Below are 19,151 nucleotides of genomic sequence, written 5' to 3' on the forward strand. Positions count from 1 at the left end.
TAAATAAAACATAAAGGAATTTTCAATATGTTAAAATTAATCCATTATCAGATACGGTAATGATTAGTACGTGACCTTCTGGAGGCCATCAGGGGGGGGGGGGGAGAAAGAGGGGGGGAGGGGGGAGGGAGAGGGAGGGAGAGAGAGGGAGAGAGGGGGGGAGAGAGAGAGAGAGGGAGAGAGAGGGAGAGAGGGGGGGAGAGAGAGAGAGAGGGAGAGAGGGGGGGGGAGAGAGGGAGAGAGAGAGAGAGAGAGAGAGAGAGAGAGAGAGAGAGAGAGAGAGAGAGAGAGAAAGCGTTCCAGACGGGTATGGAGACAAGATTTGAAACAAGAATGAGCCGTACATCAGTTTTTAAAACAGTTGTTTCACCAGTCACACAGATCCTACTACATGCAGTAGAGACCTATTCCTTGCAAGGATGAGTACGTGTTTGGCTTTAAAATATGCTGTTATGATTTCCTACTGTGTGTGCGAAGTCGCCGATACACGAGGCTACAACAGCCTCAAAAATCAGGAACAGTGGACCACCATTCAAACGGCATGAAATTTGATGATAGAGTGAAACCCAGGAATGTTTCAGTGTCAGAGACATTGGGGACAATACTTGTAGTGAAGAGCGCAGTTTGTGCAGAAGATCTTTAACTTATTGTTTCCAAGAAATCTTTTATCATCACTCAGTACTAATAATTTCAAATGGTCCCCTTCACTGACTCACCACCCTGGGCCAACAATATTTCGTGTTTACTAAAGTTCCATGTCAGAAGCTCTATGAACTGCGTTTTGTTACAGTTGAGCGTCAATCAGTTCTCGGAAGGTCATATTTCACTCAGTGTCTCAACAACGCTTATGTCATCTGCAAAGAGAACAATTGTTGTGTCGCCTGCCTTGTTCAGTGGCAGCCCATTGATATATACCACTGTGCAAAACTGAAGGACGAAACAGATAAAGTCGCAGAAGATATCAACTAATTAAAGTCCGCGAACGTGTTGTGACAGGTATCCGAGTCGTGCACAGAAAGATGGACCTCACATGGCGTGAGGCCAGTGTGAGTCTGGAGCCAAAAGTAGTTGGCTGGTTGGTTGTGGAAGCGGACCAAACTGGGTGGCCGTCGGCCCCATCGGATGAGGAAAGGAAATGGGCAGTGTCTTTTCAAAGGAACCATTCCGGCGTTTTCCTGAAGCGATTTAGGGAAATTACGGAAAACTTAAATCAGGATGGCGGGACGCCGGTTTTAACCGTCATATGAGCAGCATTCCATAGGATAAGCACTGCTGCCCGAAGAAGAGGAGGTGGTCGACCACAGTCAACTACAGCACCAGCTTACCCTCTACTTTGTCCAACAGATAACAAAGGACCCACGTTAAGTAGCGGGTGCAATTGCAACCACATTTCACAGGACTGCAAGGCACGCCATCTTCCGCTCCACAGTAGCACGGTGACTGCATAGGGGTGGCCTCTTTGTCCGACATGCAGTACGTTGTCCTCTGTTGACACTTGTACATCGGCGCCACTGTTTGAGGTGGTGGCAGGAGCATAGGGACCGAAACAACGAGCAGTGGGATCGCGTGCTCTTCTCGGATGAGAGTAGATTCGTTCTGAGTAGTGATTTTGGAAGTACCCTCCTACAGCTAGATCTGAGAACACGTAATGCACCCATGACCGTTTTAGCGGTCCAGGTATTATGGTTTGGGAAACATATTGTTTCTTCCAGACCGCGTGTTCTGCTCTAAATTTCATTTTTATGCATGACGTGAGTGACTTCATCATACAGCCCACGTGGAGGAGCCCTTTGAACGAGAGGATATTCCACGAATGTACTGGTGTGTCCGTTTCTCCGACTTAAGTCCCGTCGAACACCTATGGCATGGGATCGGGAGCCGTAAAGCAGCACGTCCACATGCATCAACGAGCACTGGGCAGTTGTCAATCGCGTTGGTGAAATACTGGAACACCCTGCCATAACAACTCCTTACCAACCATGTGGTTAGCATGGGAGATCGTTTCAAGGCATGGAGTGTTGTCCGTGGTGATCACACACGCAGTTAAGGATCATCACTAATCGCGGTGACTTCAGTGTAATTATTGCCGTTGAAATAAAAGTGTCAGTCCTGTTTGTCACATTGAATATTTATTTCAAATGTACTGTACCAGTTCTTTCTATGTATGGTCCATGTTTCACAGAACTGTGTAGTTGCCAGTGACACATCATGAGAAAGGTATTTCCTCCTCAAGTTTTGCACATCAGTGTAAAACACCGATGCTAACGGTACATTATTGTCAAAGATCTGGCCAACAAAAATGCAGCAATCTGTGGCTGTTTCCTGGTGATGCTGTGGCGAAAGGGAAGGTGTCGTCGTTCAGTGGGCTGTATGATGGGGTCACTCACGTCATGCATAAAAATGAAATTTAGAGCAGAACACGCGGTCTGGAAGAAACATCGTCTGGAGAATGATTTCGTGGCATTCTCTGGGTGATCGCATCATTCTGGAAGTCACAATGGATCAGCACAAATACACCCCTATAACAGTTCATTTTTCCTCGGCACGATGCCATCTACCAGCAGGCCAATGCAACGTGTGACATAGCTCGCAGTTTAACTGGGCGATTCGAAAAACATCAGTATACGTTTACTGTACTCCCTTGACCACCAGACCAGCCGGATTAAAAGCCAACCGAGAATCTCTGGAGCCACCTCGATCGGGCTGTAACTGCCGTAGATCCTTAACCGAGCTGGCCACGGCGGTGGAATCAGCATGGCTCCACATCCCTGTCGTTACCTTCCACAACCTCACTACGACACGTATTGCACGTCTCGCAGCGGACCGCGCTGCAAAAGGTGGTTATTCAGCCTTTTTACAGGTGGTCACAGTAATGTGGCAAGACACAGCATATTTCCGGAAGTCTTCTCCTGACCCCCAGGAGTCGTAATGGATAACCGTGCAGACACTGGGAAGGACGCCAATAGATCGTCAAAAATTTTCAGTAAATTCTAAACAACACTTTTCAATGTGGTAACGTGTAAGCGCTTACTAGCGCTGCAGAGGAAGTGATCGTTAGAGCGACAGAGACAAGAGAAAACAAATAAAGACCTATCTTAATGGCGTGTATGCTGTTATTTATTTAACCCCATCTTCTAACAGAAACACGAATAAACGTTAATGGAATTGTGTTATATAGCTAAACTCAACGATTTGAGGTCATAACATTAACACTGTAGTGACGAAGTTTATGTAAAGCTGCGTTCGTTTCTAAGCTGATATAGAGCTATAGCCTACTGAACTCTGCTCTTAGAAAGTAAATCACAAAAGTTAATACAAATAACTCTTCGAAGTTATTCATCCCTACGAAAATTCAAATAATTAACACCACTCGAAATCAAATCCAGCAAATTCCGTGGTCGCCTTCACTGCACTGTTAAACTTCGTTTGCACGACAGAGTAATTCTGTGGTAAACGGGAAGGAAGTTTATGGTTTCACCACCTGACAACGACGGTGTCATTACAAACGGAGTACAACTTATAAATGCGAATGAAAATCTGCGTTGTCGTTTAGGAGCAACCATCTGGGCATTTATCTTAAACTGTTTAGGGAAAACGTGTGAAACCCAAATTTGAAATACCGGACGGGGGTTTGAAGCAACGCCCTCCAGAATTTGAGTATAGTACCTTACCACGGTGCTCTGTAGTTTCAACGTATTTTAGTTAGGGTTGTTTTATGAACATTTGCAACCATTGATTTGTCTTTTGTGTTCACGTCTTCATTTTTGCCATCGCTAGTCATTCATCCTGAAATACAGAAGTGTAAAGTCCAACGAACTAGTGATGTTGCCGCACAACTTTACACGGATCAGAGAATGTTGCTTTAGCGTTCAGGACTCTTCACGTGAGTAACTACACTTTTATTACAAAAGAATTATCGTATCAACACAAAATCTATTTGTTCCCTCCAGAATATCAAACCGAACTGCAAAGAGCCTTCTAGACGAATACCACTCACCTTTCCGTAAACGTTGCAGCACAATATCTGTCTCAATCAAGGTAACATATGACATGACGCTTGCCATGGGAACACAAGAGGCGAGTGTCATGTGCTTTTAGACTTCAGCAAAGCCTCCGACACTGTCAATTCGACATTTTACTTGCCAAACGTAGCAGTCTAAATTTCTCGTAAAGTCAAGTGCAGTAACTTCCCTCATATCTGACGCCTCGCCAGCAATTCGTCATGTCCGCCACCATTAAGTCACAATGGAAGCAGGTAGTATCAGTCTTCCCCTACGGTTCGGTGTTAGGTCCTATCCTCTCTTCACTGCACGGCAGTGTTGTATCATCAGTTTTGTCCTCCTGCAAATTCCCCATGTACGCTGATTACTTCTAGTAGCATCAAGGTGCAAAACTAGTAAACCTGAAGAGAGCTATATAGAATCTCCTTACCGATCTGTGTGCACTATCGAAATGGGCACAGATTACAGGGTCAGAGCCCAGCCAATCACAATACCCAAGCGGTACTGCTTGGACATTCTAGGCTCATTAGCCAGAAATATCTGGAATTCCAAACACCAACTTCTCTTCCTCAACAAAGAATCTATGAATAATAACAGATGAAATTCTAAATTGGACAGGCCATGTAACTGCAATTTCCAAGAAGGCATCAACACTCTCCATGCTCTCAAAAACATGAATAACTGTTCCCTCTCGACCTCAGAAAGAAACTCGTACCATCACCTATACTTCAAATTAGTGATTACAGCGATGTTATCCTGTAAGGTCTTTCTCAGAAAAGCTCACTGCTCCTGGAACTAGTTACGGATGCCTATGATCATTGTATCTGTGATCTTCAACTGTTAGGTCATATTTCACTACCATATGCACAGCTATCCTGGTTGGGTGCAGACAAGCCCAGAGATTTGCATACCCTCTCTCTTCTCTACTGTCATATTGAAACTGTGGAACACTTGTCCGATGTAAGAGAGGATCTCATGGTCCTAATCAGACCAAATTAAATAAGCAAATAACCAAAATAATAATAAATATTGCATTGATGTTTATAGAAATTTTTACTACGAAATAGTCCACAAATACGTTTCCTGAAATATTTACTATCTGTTCTGAAACATAGGAACGGTGCGAGAGGAATTATCTTCCACCACCCACCTTTTAGCCAAACGAAGAGAACAGACGCAGGACACACAATGCAACGACTTCAATTTTTGTACAGTAGGCAGAAATCAACGGTTCCCGGCTGTATGAATGTCAGAGGGAGGCACCGACAAATCACGAGACATCTTTGCCTCAGATGCGCAAAGGTCTGGAACATGTGGGGATCCTCGCTTTCGAAGTTTAATCGGAGATTTGACATTCAGCTCTGCATCGCCTGTGATTGGTCGGCCTAATTGGATTATTGCTTACGTCGGGCTTTCAGATGCCGCTGCCTGCAGTCTGCTCCTTCAAAGTGCCGAGAGACTTGAGCTACCCAGGCGAGACAGCGCATTCAAATAGCTTGCTGGGACGCGCTGTCATGGATAACGCAGCAGTGTATGTTTTAACGCTACAAACTACTACAGCCACGTTGGAAATATACTTTGTTCTGTGTGTGATCGTATTTCAACTGTTAGTGTATCGTATTCTCTGAGGTGGAATTTAGCCGACAGCTGCCTTAACGAGCCTAACTAACGGCCTAATGAGGCTGGCCAGTGTACCAGTCCACGGTCGTCATTCCGACGCACGGACCCGATCTAATTGTGGTTCGCCTCCCTGTCTCGTACACTATACGAACATGTCGGAATCTATACACCTATACACCCATACTATAAAAGGTATAATTATAAACTTCACAAATCTACTCCTAAACCACGGGATCGATTTCAGCCCAACTCCGTACGCATATCACTTACTGAATGTAAAGAAGCGCTGTCCATGCGGTGGGCGTTGGGGATAAAAAGGAAAAGTAGTCTACGGCGCGCGAATACCAAGGCTTTATTCATTCAGTATTTGAGAATGAAAGCACTTAGCTACTTGCAATATACTTAAGATATTTTAAACCTTCACGAAACTTCTGCTCGCTAACGAACTCTACGAAATAATGAAAGGAAAAACATTTATCGCTTACTACAATTTCATTGTTCATGCAGTCAAACTGCCACATATTACTTATTATAAGGGAAGAAGTGCTCTGCGATGAGAACGACCAACTACTGGGGTGGGGGTTGAAGTAGAGAGAGACAGGGGAAGGAGGATATGCAGTGACAGAGAGGAGGAGATGGACAGAGGAGGGGGAAGAAAAGGTTGGTTGGTTGGTTTGGGGAAGGAGACCAGACAGCGTGGTCATCGGTCTCATCGGATTAGGGAAGGATGGGGAAGGAAGTCGGCCGTGCCCTTTCAGAGGAACCATCCCGGCATTTGCCCTGAGTGATTTAGGGAAATCACGGAAAACCTAAATCAGGATGGCCGGACGCGGGATTGAACCGTCGTCCTTCCGAATGCGAGTCCAGTGTGTAACCACTGCGCCACCTCGCTCGGTGGAAGAAAAGGAGATGGGCATAGACAGGGAGACCAAGATGGGCAGAGAGAGGGAAAGGAAGGAGATGGACAGAGAGAGGGTACGACGTGATGGACAGGAAGATGGATAGGAAGAGACGGAGAGATGCAGGAGGAGATGGACAGACACATGAGGGGCATATAAAGGTGAGAGGAGGTAAAAGAGGAGGAGGAAGAGGAGGAGGAGGAAGAGGAGGAAGAGGAAGAGGAGGAAGAGGAAGAGGAGGAAGAGGAGGAAGAGGAAGAGGAGGAAGAGGAGGAAGAGGAAGAGGAGGAAGAGGAAGAGGAGGAAGAGGAGGAAGAGGAGGAAGAGGAAGAGGAGGAAGAGGAGGAGGAAGAGGAGGAAGAGGAGGAAGAGGAGGAAGAGGAGGAAGAGGAGGAAGAGGAGGAAGAGGAGGAAGAGGAGGAAGAGGAGGAAGAGGAGGAAGAGGAGGAAGAGGAGGAAGAGGAGGAAGAGGAGGAAGAGGAGGAAGAGGAAGAGGAGGAAGAGGAGGAAGAGGGAGGAAGAGGAGGAAGAGGGAGGAAGAGGAAGAGGAGGAAGAGGAAGAGGAGGAAGAGGAAGAGGAGGAAGAGGAAGAGGAGGAAGAGGAAGAGGAGGAAGAGGAAGAGGAGGAAGAGGAAGAGGAGGAAGAGGAAGAGGAGGAAGAGGAAGAGGAGGAAGAGGAAGAGGAGGAAGAGGAAGAGCAGGAGGAGGAAGAGGAGGAAGAGGAAGAGCAGGAGGAGGAAGAGGAAGAGGAAGAGGAGGAAGAGGAAGAAGAGATGGATTGTTTGGTTGGTTCGTTTAAAAGAGAGGGGAGGGACCAACCTGCTAGGTCATCCGTCCCTCGTTCCGATTAAAATAATTCCACAAGGGAAGGAATAAAATAACCAAGACATATGGAACACGGCTGGACGGAAGGAGAAAACTAGAAGGACGACAGAAGGGCAACAAACACCAAAGTGGACAAAATCGGACAAGAGAAACACAGAGAGACGCAAGACACATGTAGAGGAGATCAAAACAAGAGAGCAGATTACCATGGCTGGCTGACCATGAGAAGCCAGCCACTCTGCAACACATCAAAACCTCCACCCTAAAATCACTAGGGTGGAGGACACAGAGGCAGAAAGGACATGCGCTAAAACTTTGATCAAATGATAAAACCAACCCTCAGGAACAAAACAGAAAAAACGTAAAATAGAGCTGCTGTTGAGGCATTGTCGCCCAACAAAGAAGGTAGGGTGCTGGGAAAGTTAAAAGTCCTCCGCAGAGCGGCTAAAAGTGGGCACCCCAGCAAAAGGTGGACGACTATCTTTTGCGAGCCACAGCTACACAGCACTGGGTACTCACGACAGAGGAGATAACCATGCGTTAGCCACATGTGGCCAATGTGGAACTAGCAGACGTCAACTAATTCTCTGTGAGAGGACCGCATGGAAGACTTCCACACATCCGTTGTCTCCTTGATGACACGCCGTTTGTAGAGATTACTGTTATACCATTTCGTCTCCCCAAGCCGAAAAACCCTGCAGCGTAAGACACAACGCAGGTCAGTTTCGCAGATGCCCATCTCCAGAAGCAGTTTCCATATAGCCTGTTTGGCCAACCTGTAGCTAAGTTCGTTGCCTGGAATTTCGAAGTGTCCTAGGGGTCCAAACCAACACCACTGAACGACAGGACCGTTCCAGGACTTAAATGGACTCCTGAATGGACGCTACCGAAGGATGGAGAAGGTAGCACTGGTCAATAGCTTCTAGGCTGCTCAAAGAGTCCGTACACAGGAGAAATGAGTCGCCAAGGCATGAGTGGAAGTGTTCAAGAGCACGAGATATGGCCGCCGCCGCCTCTGCAGTGAAAACACTGCAGTCATCTGGAAAGGAGTGCTGTTCAATATGTCCATGAACATACGCAAAGCCTATGTGACCATCAGCCATCGAGCCACCAGTGTAAACCACTTCATGGCCCCAGTACATGTCGAGAATCGAGAGGACGTGATAGCGGTGAGCCACAGGGTTAATGGAGTCCTTAGAGCCATGCGAAAGGTTAGCAAGAATATGCGGCATAGTGATGTACGTGAAAGGACCTTGAGTGGAGGTGGCAACGGAAAGGACTCCAGACAGAAGGGACCGGACACCAACAGCAATCCTAAGCCCTGACCTGGGCCGCCGAGACGGGGGATAACCACCGTGGTTGGGTAAAAAAGTCGGTAATTCGGATGCTCAGGAGAACTACGAACGTGTGCAACGTAACTGGCGTGCAATTGTGAACGCCTAACCTTAAATGGAGGGACTCCGTTCCTCCACAAGGACACTGCTCACTTGACTCGTCCTGAAGCTCCTGTCGCTAGACAAACGCCACAGTTGTGAACTGCGTCGAGTAAACACAACGCTGAGGGCGCCGCCGAACCACACACCAGACTCCCATAGTCAAGGCGGGGCTGAACAAGGGCTCTGTAGAGCTGCAGCAGAGTAGAGTGATCTGTACCCCAATTGGTGTTGTTCAGGCAGCGGAGGGCACTAAGGTGGTGCCAGCACTTCCATTTAAACTAACGAAGGTGAGGTAGCCAAGTCAATAGGGCGTCGAAAACCAGTCCTAAGAATCGGTATGTCTCCACTACAGTGAGTGTATCGTCATTAAGGTGAAGTTATCGTTCTGGATAAACTGTGTGACGCCGACAGAAACGCATGACATACGACTTCGCGGATGAACACTAAGTCATGGGCTAGGGCCCATGACTGCTCGTTGCGAATGGCTCCCTGTAGGCGCCGCTCAGCAACACCAGCCCTGAAGGAGCAGTACAAAATGTCGAAGTCATTCGCATAAAGAGAAAGTGAGACCGACGGCCATACAGCTACTGCTAGACGGTTAATAGCCACTAAACATAGAGACGCTGAATACAGATCCCTGCAGAAGGCCATATATAAGAACTATGGGAGGCACCGACTTTAACACGGAAACTACAAAGCGACATGAAATTTTGGAAAAAAATCGGGAGAGGGCCCCGGAGACCCATCTCTTACCAAGTGTCAAGAATATGATGTCGCCAGGTCGTGTCGTATGCTTTACGTAAGTCAAAAAACACGGTAACCATATGTTGGCGTCTGGAAATGCTGTTCAGATGGCAGACTCGAGGGACGCAAGATTTTCAGTGGTATAGCGACCCTGGCGGAATCCGCCCTGGCATGGAGCCAGTAGGTCACGTGACACCAGGACCCATCTTAACCACTGTCACACCTTACGTTCCAGCAGCTTACAAAGAAAGTTGGTGAGGCTGATGGGCCGGTGGCTATCAACATCAAGTGGGTTTTCATCAGGTTTGAGCATCGGAATGGTGGTGCTCTCCCACCATTGCGATAGAAAGACGCCATCGCACCAGATCTGGTTGAACATGAGGAAGAGATGTGGCTTGCGGTCAGACAAGGGATGTTTATTCATCTGACTGTAGATCCGATCCGGCCCAGAAGCTGTGTCGGGGCAATGTGCAAGGGCGCTGAGGAGCTCCCACTCTGTAAATGGTGAGTTATAGGGTTCACTGTGGCGCGTGGTGGTCGAGAGGACTTTCCCTTCCAGGCGCCGTTTGAGAGTGTGAAAGGCTGGGGGTAGTTCTCCAATGCAGAGGCACGAGCACAATGCTCACCTAAGTGCTCGGCAACTGCGCTTGCGTCTGTAGATTATGCGCCACTTATGTTAACGCCAGGGACACCTGTTGGGGTCTGGTACCCAAAAAGACGTCTGATCATCGTCCAGACTTGGGAAGGTGACGTATGGCACCCAATAGTCGACACAGACCTCTCCCAACACTCCTGTTTCCGTCGCTTTACAAGCTGGCGAACGAGGGGCAAAGCCACTTAAAGGCTTCTAGGTGCTCTAGAGAAATGTGCCGCTTATTCCGCTGTAGAGCTCGCCGACGCTCTGTAATTGTCCCACGGATTTCTGGTGACCACCCAGGGTCTGTCTTTCACTGGGGGCACACTAAAATACGAGGGATCGCGTTTTCCGCCGCAGAAACGATTGTTATAGTGACAACATCGATGGCACTATGTGAGGTAGATACAGTGGCGACAGCAGAGGTAAAGGATTCCCTGTCTGCCATTTTTAAAGCCCATGTGGATAGGCGTCCGTGGGCATGACGATGGGGGAGTATCAGGAGGATGCTGAAGTGGTCACTACCACACAGATATATGTTCTCTAGTGGATAGATGGGAGAAGGCCAGGACTGCAAACCGAGAGATCAATGGCCGAATATGTGCCATGTGCCACAGTGAAATGTGTGGGGGCACCTGTATTTAAGAGGCAGAGGTCGAGCTGTGACAGTAAATTTTCGACCTCCCTACCTCGGCCTGTAAGCATGGCGCCACCCCACAAGGGGTTATGGGCGATAAAATCTCCCAAAAGAAAGAAAGGTTTCAGCAGTTGATCGATCAGTGCAGGCAATATGTTCAGGGGTACTGCACCATCAGGAGGAAGATATACATTGCCAAAAGTTATTTCCTGCGTCGTCCTTATCCTGACAGCCACAGCTTCAAGAGGAGTTTCAAGGGGCACAGTTTCTCCACCAGACACTCTATTATAATCGCTATGGTTCCTGTAATACCCATATAGCCGCAGAGGCCAAGGTTCCACATTGTCGCGAACCAGGTTTCCTGGATGGCAATTCAGAAAGCAGGTGTGAAGCTTAACAGTTGCCATAGCTCTGTCAGGTGGTGGAAAAAAGTGTCGCAATTCCCCTGGAGGATTACGTGATCGTGAGACTGGGAAGGCATGAAACATTAGATGAGTCAATCTACGCATCAGTGTCACCTGCTGACACCAAATGAGTACCTGTGCGATCGACATTCATTGTGCCCGAGAGCCCAGCGAGATCTAGGTCCTCAGCGGATGCCGGAATCTCCACCTCATCCTCAGACACAGAGCTAGTCGGTAGTCGTGGCGTGGGTGCCACTGCAATGCCTTGGTTCTTGGGGATCTTTTTCTTTTTATGTTTCTCTCGCTGCTCCTTAGGTTTGTCGGTAGGGAGGGCTACATCGATTCAGTCTCAGGGACACAGGAGGACTATGAAGCTCTATGACCAGCTACCTGTGGTTGCTTCAGCCACAGGTGGGTTTCAGCTTTGCCACTGGTAGGAACCTATGAAGGGAGTGACAAAGGGATCCCTTCCTGGTGAGAGGAGCCAAGGAAGACTTACGCTTCTGCGGCTGAGAAGTGGGGACTGATGTCCTGGATGGTTTGGGGGGGGGGGGCGGTTGCTCCTGAAGTAGGCTGTGCAAGATCAATAGGGAGGGAAGTGCCCCCCCACCACCAAGGGAGCAGGTGGAGTCTGATAGCTCTGAGAGCCAACTGTACATGGCGAAACAGATGATGGTAGAAACGTTTTCGTAGCGGCGGTGTAGGTTGACATCACATGCACAAGATGTAGCATCTCACATCTCTCTGTCTCAATGTAGGTCAGGCTGTCCAGGGTCTTATTCCAATATTTTTGTTTCTTTCTGGAGAATCGTGCAGTCTGGCGAGCAAGGCAGTTGACACAGATTGGAGGCGGGTCACACAGAGTATTGGAATGTGAATGACGTCAACAATCCCGACAGGTGACGCTGGAAGTACAGCGGGAAGACATATGGGCGAACTTTCAGCACTTAAAGCAGCACATTGGGGGAGGGATATATGGCTTGCCGTCACAGCAGTTGACCATCACCTTGAACTTCTCGGGTAATGTGTCGCCCTCGAAGGCCAAAGTGAAGGCACCAGTGGCAACCTGATTATCCCTCGGACCCAGTGGACGCAACAGACGAAATGGACATCTCGCCGCTCTAAATCGGCGCGCAGCTAATCGTCAGACTGCAAAAGAAGTTCTCTCTGAAATATGATACCCTGGCCCATATTGAAGCTCTTATGATGTGTGATAGAAACACCCCTCAGCTTGTCACAGCCGAGTATTGCCTGTGACTGGGCAGAGAATGCTGTTTTGATCAAGACCGACCCTGATCGCATTTTGGAAAAGCCTTCCAGCTCCCCAAACTAGTCCTCTAAACGCTCCACAAAATACCTCAGGTTTCGTTGACAAGAAAGATTCCCCATCAACTCTCGTAAATACAAGCTACTGTGCTGAATAATCTATGCTGACATCCTTAGCTTGGCGTTCCTCCCATGGCATGGCCAGAGAGGGGAACGATTTGGTGTCGTATTTCTTAGCACTGAAGTTAGACCTAGACCACTTAGAGACTGCTAGTGTTTGACCACCAGAAAGAGATGACGTACTACACTTCATGGTGTGGCTGCCATCTGCCCTGACGCCACCCTCTCCGGCAAGTCCCCTCCCCTCCTCCCACTATGGGCGCCACCCACTCACAGCAAAGGCCACCTGGCAGGCTTGCCATTGCTGAGAGTCTCGATGCCCCAGGGTGACAGGCATCTACTCCTTGGCATATGTGGGGAGTTAACGGCGCAAGCATCAACAGAGCTGTCCCTTTGTGGTCAGGGGGCTACAACCAACAGGGTACAAGATGCCCCACCACCGTGCTGTATATCAGGCGCAAACGAGCTAAGAAGTCCATTATCGTCGACAGCACAGAAAGCGATACTGCACAGAGGATGGAGGAAAACGCACCAAGGAGCGTGACCACGCCCAACAGCTGGAGGATGAGTGGAAGTGCGGATGCACGTTGTCGAGGGATGCAGGAGATCTCAGCGCATGATGGACACTATGCCCTATGTAAGGCGCCCTTCCCCAATTGGCTCGCTCTTCGGGAAAATTTTGAAAACTGGAGGTCAAACCCTACAGTGGACCATCACATAAAGGCCGAAACCTGTGAGACTCCTTTCAGTTGCCTCTTACGACAGGCAGGAATACCTCGGGCAGGGGGGGAGGGGCGGGAAGGGGGGAAGGAGATGGACAAAGTGGGGTGGGGGAAGGAGACTGGCAAACAGAAGACTGGAATAAATACATACGCGACTAACACTGGTTACTCAGCTAGTGACAACATAAAACTAATGCACGAAGACCGAAAGCCAGATTCCGGTTCATCGAAGGAAGTGTTTCATTAATCATATGTTCGTTCGATTCTTGCAGTTGTTTTGGACCCTTGTTGGATTAATGGAAAAAAGAGAAAAATCCAACTTTAAGTAGCTAGTTTCATTATGAAATTGTTCGAGAGACTTACCAAGATGCTCAATGACACGCAGTTATAGACGCTGCAAGAAAGGCGTTGTGCTTCACAGACAAGTTTACTGCTAAACCTCCGAGAGCTTACTTCCCAATGGTCAATACACCAACATACGTCTCGGGAAATGACCACTAGGAGAAAATTTTAAGAATTAGTACTCATACGATGGTTTGCCGATAGTCATTATTCCTACACGCCATTCACTAACGGTGCAGGTGGTATACATACTAGTAATGTAAGTACTCCGGTCCCTTAGACCGCCGCACTCCGTAAGTAAACTCTTACCACCCTTACATAATCCTCAGTATTGATAGATGCAGATGTGCATCATTCTTCTGCTGATCGCATTAGTTTACAGCCTCGCTACCTTCTCCGGCAAGGAGCACTTCCCACTAGCCCAAAGGGAGCGGAGCAGTCGCTTGGTAAGTGGCAGAATCAGGGGAAACGTTTTGGAAATGTGAGACGGCCTGTGGTTTGCTACAGCAACGCTGACTGAAACCAGGGAAGGCAGCGGAGTTGTGAAGGGCAGACGTCAGCAGTCGGTCCCTGCGGGTAAGTGCCTTCATCAGGGCGGCGCTGCGTCCCACCTTCAGGGGGCTTCCTGGGGGCAGCTCCGCAGCCGCCTGGCCCGTCGCCTACCACAGCTACCTTTCCGACGGCGTTTCCTTCTGACTCATGTCTGGTATGGCCGGACTCGCTATATTCCAACAAAGTTATTTATCCAGCTCTATGTAACACATGACGCTTATAGAAAACAGCAGGCACGTGTTTCCGTGTGTAGGCCGTCTGTACCGCTACTTGTTAGTAATACTACGACAATTACAACGTGAGACACAGGTTCCATTAGGCAGACCTCACTACAAAACTCGAAATTCCCGGAGTGACGAATGTTATAGGTAATCGAGTTTCCACTAGTGGTATTACACGAAAATATAGTTAGCAACTAAAGAACATGCAGTGAATGCAAGTATGTACTCGTATATATTTGCATGCTAATTTAATCCATTACTTATTTTAGCCAGTTCGCACAACAAAATACAGATAACAGACCAGTATTAGAGTACTGGTTTTATGTAATAGCACCTATTCCAAGATAGGAGTAAGGAGGATCAATCTGGCCATAAATAAAACATTTCGAATACAATCGACTTATTGAGCATAAAAGTATCTCAGTGAATGAAAGTTCAAACATTGCAATTCACTCGCCACGTAACGCCCTTAGATGAAGGATTTCTTATCATCCACACATCTTTTCAAAAAGTTGACAATCCTCCGACTCAGTTAATAAAAGTCTAATTTACTTATTAATATTAACAACAATAATTCCACCACTTGAAGTGGTGAACGAAATAATGCAAAAATCAACTCTTATTACGAAATTAAGTTCAACATCGAGGGCACAACGTAGAATTGCGCTTACTCCGTGAATAGACCTCACGTAACAAATAATACGGATTAATTATAACACAGCGAGGAAGGCCTATACATGGAACGAGAATGAACCAGTCAGCTGGCCTCACACCAGTATGATGCGGCGACAACAAAGAAGACATCTGAATAAATACTCCGTAAGTCAGAAATGCTTCTCAGAATTCGTATATAGCCACTCAGACCACCAGCTTCAAAACCATCAATAGCTCCTTATTTTATTTAGTGCCAACAGAATTGTCAGACCATTACTGCGTTATTGCTGCTTCTTCCGGAACAACATGCCCGGCACGCAGCAACAGGCACCGAAATACATCTGACATGCCGCTAGGCACACATATTACTGTGCACTCCGTCGTGTTTACCACCACAGCCTCGTTCACACTGCTTCACCTGGAAGACAACTTGTTACGAAGCACGTACTGCTCACCGCTCGACACCAACTGCTGTGCTCTTCAGAACACACTTCCCCACATTCGTGCTCCATCCTCCTCCTCCCCCCCCCCCCCCTCCTCCCCCGCCCAATCCCATGGCGATTGGCTGGAGGAAAAACTACACAGAGATCGTGTAACATATACTGACAAACGTACAAAGGAGCACGAGTTAACGGCACATGCCAAAAATTAGACCTCGTCCTCTCAATGGAAGGGCGACTGAAACAGCAGGCACCACTAATTTGAAAGTTTGGATATAGTTTTATTTTTGTTGCGGTCTTCAGTCCGAAGACTAGTTTGGCTCAGCTCTCCACGCTAGACTCTCCTACGTAAGCTTTTTCATCTCAACCTAGAAGTATATTCACTCGACACTGCGTATTTTATTCAATCCTATGTCTCCCACTACAGTTTCCACACCCTCAGGCCACCCAATATAACCATATGATGGTTTCTTCTTGGCTCGAGTAGCGCCCCATATCCTGATTCCGTATTTTAGTACAGTTATGCCGTGAATTTATTTTCTCTCCAATTCGACTAAATACGCCCCTCCACATCAGTTGCCCGTTCTACCCATCTGATCTTCAGCATTCTTCTGTAGCATTTCATCTCAGAGCCACCTATTCTCTTCCCGTGTAAACCGTTTATCGTCTACTTTTCACATCCGAACGAAGTTACACTCCTTAAAAATACCCTCAGAAAAGGCTTTTAGAACTAAAATTCGTATTAGGTGAAACAGTTTTTGTTTTCAGAAACTCATTTCTTATTATTGGCCTTCTGGCCTTCTACATTATCAAGTTTGTTTCACGATTCTGCATCTACTTCTACATAGATTCTCGGCAAGCAAGCCACCCATCATACGGTGCGTGGCGGAGGGTACCTTGTACCAATAAGTCCTGTTCCACTCGCAAATAGATCGAGGGAAAAACGACTATCTATATGCCTCCGTAGGAGCCATAATATCTTTGTGGTCATTACGCGCAGTGTGTTTTGGCGGCAGTAGAATCGTTTGGCAGTCAACTTCAAATGCCGGTTCACTAAATTCTCTCAATAGTGCTTCTCGAAAATAACGTCGCCGTCCCTCCAGGGATTCCCAATGGGATTCACGAACCACCTCCGTAATACGTATTGTTCAAATCCACCGGGAACAAATCTAGCAGCTCGCCTCTGAAATGCTTCGATGTCTCCCTTCAGTCCCACTTTGTACGGATCCCAGATACGCAAGCAGTATTAAAAAACAGATCGCACCAGCATCCTACATGAGGTCTCCTTTACAAGTGAACCACTCTTTCCTAAAATTCTCCCAATAAATGTGAGTCGACCATTTTCCTTCACCACCATAGTTCTCTCGTGTTCATTCCATTCCATATCGCTTTGCAGCGTTACGCCCAGATATTTAAAAGACTTGACTGTGTCAAGCAGGACACTAGTAATATCCGAACATTACAGATTTGTTCTTCCTACTCATTCGCGTTAACTTACATTTTTCCACATTTAGAGTTAGCTGTCATTTATCATACCAACCACAAACTATGTATAAGTCATATCTTCCTACAGTCACTCAACTTTGACACCTTACCGTACGCCACATCATCATCAGCAGACAACCGCAGATTGTTTATGTATACAGATGTTTATGTACGATACTCTCGTATACAAGAACTACAGCGGTCCTGTCACACTCCGAATCCTACAGGGGCTGTAGAGGGGCTTAGTAGATATATTGTAGATTTGACAAGGAATACGTGTCCGGAAATGTAAATTTGGTTATAAAATGAGTATGAAGGTCGGATCATTTTGAAACATCCCACTTCACGCTAGTAGCCAAACTTAGAAAATGGCTCTGTAGTCAGTCCCTGTAGTAATTATGACGTTACACGCTATTTTCGTTTGACTACAATAACGCCCTCGAGAAATTAGAATGTTAACAACTAGTAAGGTGGTGCTCCGCAAACGCGCCACGCTCTCGAATTTGAAGAGGATATTCTTCGTCACCTAGAATAGTAGACAACGACGAGTACTCGAAAGACTCCTCATGCCATAGGAATCTGTTGAGCATACAGGTAAGAGCTCATTGTTTCCAATAAATGCGCATGATTTGAAAGTGACCTAACGTCCAGACTTTTCTTACCACATAATGGTTTGTTTCCGGACATACATTCCACATCAGAACTTTATGTACTAAGACGCCTCTGCAATCCCCAAGAAGCGTGTGATTGTGGAACACCACATACATCATCTCTGGTTCGGCGGTCGCTAGTTGTTTTGTTGCCAGCATAGCAAAACCCTCAAATTACTTTCAGCGCTTTATTTCCTAACCTATTCCTCACCATTGCGGCAGGGTGGGGTCGGTCGTCTTCTTTTTTGTTAACGCTATCGTTCAGTCCACCTACCTCGATAGGCTGCTTGGCGATGTCCCTTCACTCTGTGGTAGCAGATACGTGCTAGGCAGTGTAAAGCAGTGTTGTTGAAACCACCACCTAATACTCACCACCTAGAAGCCGCGTATCTCTAGTTGAAAGTCAGTTCCTGACAGTTCATGATTAAAAATTCGGGCGTTCGGGATCTTCAGTGTACTTGCAGAAAAGCGCTTGAAGTTTGATCAACTCTGCTTTTATATTCATACTGAAACACTAAATGGCTATCAAGTCCGTATTTAATATGGTCAAACGTTATCATTCGAAGTTCAATGTCTGTCTACCGAATATTCACTCGAAAAGCAGCCAGAATTTTGTAAGTCCGTCCCGACTAATTTTCACGTTCTACTGGTCACAGACCCACAGCTACTCGCGAGTTAAACATTCAGTCTTTCATCGGCCTTCTTCGTAAGAGGTGCTCGCCAAAATATTCTGTACAGAGCACGCAACACGACACACTGAGTCGTTGCTACGACCATAAAATTCACACGCTCATATCTCTCAAATTATTTAATTTAGAAACACCAAACTTTCATTAAAATGTTCGTAACTCCAGTCGCTTCAGTCACGATATGGTCGAACCGAAATTAGCTCACTGTTTGCCGAGTATTTTTAAGGAGCGAACCGTAGACCGGCTAGCAAGCGACTCCTCTCGAGGAACTATCCTACATGCCCACTCCTCTCTTCGCGTGGGAACAGCTTAATTCTTACTGGCTGTTGATCTAAACGACCAATCAGAACGTTTCTTCTAGATAATTCTCGCAGCAAATCTTGCTTTATCCAATCACTAATTTGATAGCAATTAATGTCAGCCAAAATTCAAATTATTTTATTTTGTTTAATCAAAATAAACGAAGTGCTAAATATTCTTAAAATAGATAAATAAATTTATTCCGCCTCTAATTTCCATTCTGGCTGCTTTTATACAAAAGCGAGCACACACCAAAGTACGTCACCTGAATCGTGGTTGCGACGTAACTTTCCCACGGTTCGTTTGTACAAGGTTTTACGTAAAATGAAATATTAAATATTAATGTGTGTCCCACATACACTCTCTCAATCATTCTCATGCACTCATACGTCAAAATTTAACCAAATAATAATTTTGACCGATTTTTGTATTACGTAATGCACAGTGAATAAAGTTTTAAAAATCAAATTCTAATTAATTGGTTTTTATGCACTGACAACTTTGGAATAG

General features: G+C 46.7%; 1 protein-coding gene across 1 annotated transcript in view; it reads left to right on the forward strand.

Annotated features, from left to right (window-relative positions):
• LOC124620102 (vicilin-like seed storage protein At2g18540) overlaps positions 1-19,151 on the forward strand; it is a 114,898-nt gene that overhangs the window by 20,464 nt on the left and 75,283 nt on the right. Inside the window, exon 2 of the mRNA XM_047146770.1 lies at positions 6,692-7,305. Within this exon, the coding sequence (XP_047002726.1) occupies positions 6,692-7,305 (614 nt within the window). The remainder of the gene's footprint in view (positions 1-6,691; positions 7,306-19,151) is intronic.

The sequence above is a fragment of the Schistocerca americana genome, chromosome 6 (assembly GCF_021461395.2).
Source record: "Schistocerca americana isolate TAMUIC-IGC-003095 chromosome 6, iqSchAmer2.1, whole genome shotgun sequence".
NCBI lineage: Eukaryota > Metazoa > Arthropoda > Insecta > Orthoptera > Acrididae > Schistocerca > Schistocerca americana.